General features: G+C 49.0%; 1 protein-coding gene across 1 annotated transcript in view; it reads left to right on the forward strand.

Moving 5' to 3' along the window:
• The window catches only part of THBD (thrombomodulin), a 15,422-nt gene extending 11,962 nt beyond the window's left edge, over positions 1–3,460 (forward strand). The window contains exon 2 of the mRNA XM_019515870.1: positions 4–3,460. Coding sequence (XP_019371415.1) covers positions 4–1,554 — 1,551 coding nt within the window. The 3' untranslated portion in view covers positions 1,555–3,460. The remainder of the gene's footprint in view (positions 1–3) is intronic.
• The last annotated feature ends 66 nt before the right edge of the window (positions 3,461–3,526 follow it).

Below are 3,526 nucleotides of genomic sequence, written 5' to 3' on the forward strand. Positions count from 1 at the left end.
CAGTGCGTGGAGCACGACTGCTTCAGCCTGCACTGGGCGCGGGGCGACTTCGCGAGCGCCCGCCGGGGCTGCGAGGAGCTGGGCGGGCACCTCATGACGGTGCGCTCCACCGTGGCCGCCGACGTGCTGGAGCTGCTGCTGCAGAATAGCAGTGCCGCCGCCAGGCTCTGGCTTGGCCTGCACCTGTCCCGGGACTGCACCGAGCCTGGCCCGCGGCTGCGCGGCTTCCGTTGGGTCACGGGCGACGCCGACACCGACTACGTCAACTGGCGGCGGAACGGCTCCGTGTGCGGCCGGGCCTGCGCCGCGGTGTCCCGGGACCTGCTCTGGGAGGAGCGGCGCTGCCAGGACTCCCTGGACGGCTTCTTGTGCGAGTACAACTACCTCGGCACGTGCCGGGGGCTGCCCGGCGGGGACGTGACCTACCGCACTCCCTTTGGGGCGCGGGACAGCGACCTGGTGGCCCTGCCGCCGGACACCGAGGCTTGGCTCCCGGCGCTCGACTTGGAGCTCGTGTGCAAGGAGGACGGGGGGCGTTTCAGGTGGAGCGCCCACTTGCCCGGGGCCTGGGCCTGCCAGGTGGATAACGGGGGGTGCGAGGGCACGTGCCAGGAGAAGGACGGGCATCCCTCCTGCGCCTGCCCCGAGGGGAGGACGCTGGAGGCGGACGACCGCAGCTGCTCAGCCCCCTGCGCCAGTGCCCCTTGCGAGCAGCTCTGCGTCCCCCACGGCACCGACATCCTCTGCATGTGCCTCGAGGGCTACGAGCTGACTGAGGACGGCATCCACTGCCAAGACATCGACGACTGTCAAGTGAACCCGCAGGTCTGCGACCAGATATGCATCAACACTGAAGGGGGCTTCGAGTGCCAGTGCCGCCAGGGCTATGAGCTGGTGGAGGGGAAATGCAGGGATGTGTTAGAGTGCTACGAAGTCTTGTGCCAGCACCACTGTGAGGACATCCCTGGGGGTTACAGATGCATCTGCTTTGAAGGCTATGCCCCTCACCCCGAGGACCCTTTAAAATGCGTCTTGTTTTGCAACCAGAGTCAATGCCCTGCCGAATGCGACCCTCATGTCCAGAATAATTGCGTGTGCCCTGACGGGTTCATCTTGGATGAATCTGAGACGGGTCCCAAAATGTGTATAGACATCAATGAGTGTGAAATGCAGCATTGTGATGGGATCTGCACGAATACGCTAGGAAGCTTCAGGTGTGATTGCCCTGAGGGGCAGGTCCTCACTGACCCATACACATGTGTAAATAGGAGTGATTTCGAAACAGAGATTTCAGGGAGCGGTGAAATTTACCTGCAAACACCAGTCCCCACCCAGCTCCCACCAGCTAAGAGCCTCCACCCTGGGGCTCTGGTTGGCATCATCGTGGGCACTCTGTCCATGATCGTCATCCTGATAGCCCTCGTTTACCACCTAATGAAGAAGCATTTCATTGCCCAAAGAGCCATGGACTATAAATGTAGCAGCAGTATCGAAAAGGAAGTGGGACTCTATCATGTTACCCCAGGATGTTCCTCTGCTGGCCAGAAATTGTAGAGATTCAGACTGAAATGACAGGAAGAAGTAGAGAACGGGCTGAATGTTTTTTCATAATTCCAATGAAAAACAGAATTCAGGAAAAGTTATGAATGATTTTTCTTGGGGGGAGTAAGGGGGGAGTGAAAAAAAGAGGTTCGCCATGTTTTTTGCCAGTTCTAGAAACTATCCTTTGCAAGGCACGGGAGATCTAAATGCCACTGCATTCAGTAGAGAGTTATTGTCTCTGTGCCCTCTGTAAGGAAATTGGCAGATAGATGCCTTTTGGTTCCCCACCATTCGTGACATGGTGACTTCAGTGGAATTGAAAGAAAGAACTCTATTTCTGAGAAGAATGTCCTGGTTTGGAACTGACTATTTTAATCTATCTTGACTGTAAGGCAAGCGCGTATATGCAACTCTGATCTAAGAGTAATAGACCCTGGGGCAGCTCAACCCAAGTGGCTCTTATCCAGAGGCAGTATTAGGAGTTCTTTTCTGCATCAGCTAAGAAGAAGAGCTGGAATGCTGCTGCATTTATTTAGGTTGGTTTTTTGTTTTATGTGGTTTTTTAAAACTGAGAATTACTAAAGAACTAGCAAAGTTCTTTTGGTCAGTGCTTCTCCTAGTTTCATCTCCCTGTCTTTATAGTCTGTAGGAAACTGAAACTCTCATCTCTGTCTGTCCGTCTGTAGTCACCTACCTGTTCATCCACTTTTCTTCCTTCTTTTGGATGTTATAGTGTTACCCCTCATTATCATATCTGAGCACCTTCTGCAGAAAGTTAAGAGCCGTAGTGAAATCCCTGGTGAATGTTTGTCACTTTTTCTTCTTTGGGGACAAAAATGATTTTGTTGCTGTTTGTTTGTGATGGAGTTTTGTTGTGGGGGTGTTGGTGTGAATGGTATGTATGTCACTCTAATTCCAAGAGAAAAGCCTTTTCATTTTTATGTTGTGCCTTCTGTTCAGTACCACAGTTTCTCCAGTGATTTTGTTACCCTCCTCCCCCTGTCAGATTAAATCATCATTAACAAACCCTTTTAGCAGCCTCCCGCTTGACAACAGTGCAGTTTTGCTTTGCTCTACTAAATCCCTTAGTTCTGGTCAGGTCACCTCTGTGGACCTGGTTTAATTCACATTTAGGTCAGTGACAAAACTTCCATTGACTTTAAAGGGAGGAAGATCAAGCCCTGCGTCTTTGCATTCTAACATTATACTGGGGGAAACCTGGAAAATTTGTTTCACATTTGCCTAATCGGACAGTGGATTAGGAGACTATAATCTAGCAAAAGGCCTGAATACAAAGGAGACTGTAGTGTGATTCAGTTCCATCACATTATATGGGAGAAAAAAATGTATTCAGACACCACAAGTTCTGCTTATGTTCTGTCAGTGGAGGCTTGCTTGGACTGTTACTTCAAACAGGAGCCCAACTGACTGCAAGCAGATACGTATATATGCCTGTGAAATATCTGCATATGGCATTTTCTACCAGTACTTTACAATTCTGGGATTGTAAAATCAGACAATCAGATGACAGCTTGCAAATTAATTGACAGAAGCATGCAGGCTACCAGCTGGTTGTAGTTAAAGTTTGCTGTTAAGTCTGTTTTCAAGCCTTCCCTGCTTCTGAGTGGAAATAACATAGGTACATGCAGAGTGAGACTATCACATAGTGTCCTCATTTTTTCCTGATATACCAGAGTAATCAAACTACATATTGATTTTCAATAAAGAGCTAAAAGGAGGGATGTGTTATATAAAATTGAGATTTCTGACTGTAAATGGTTCAATCCACTGTTTTTTTTTGTAAACTTGGCACATTTGTAAATATTTATTTATTGGAAATATACCGTATGCAATGCACAATCACTTTGTGATTTTATATGTCATTAAATAAAGCTTTTACAACCTGGTTTATAGAAAATTTGCGGATTAAATGTTCTTTCTTTTCTCCCCATGCAATCTCCCTTGATAATAGAAGATGTTGGTC

The sequence above is a fragment of the Gavialis gangeticus genome, unplaced genomic scaffold, assembly GCF_001723915.1.
Source record: "Gavialis gangeticus isolate Ggan-Ray unplaced genomic scaffold, GavGan_comp1, whole genome shotgun sequence".
NCBI classification, from domain to species: domain Eukaryota; kingdom Metazoa; phylum Chordata; order Crocodylia; family Gavialidae; genus Gavialis; species Gavialis gangeticus.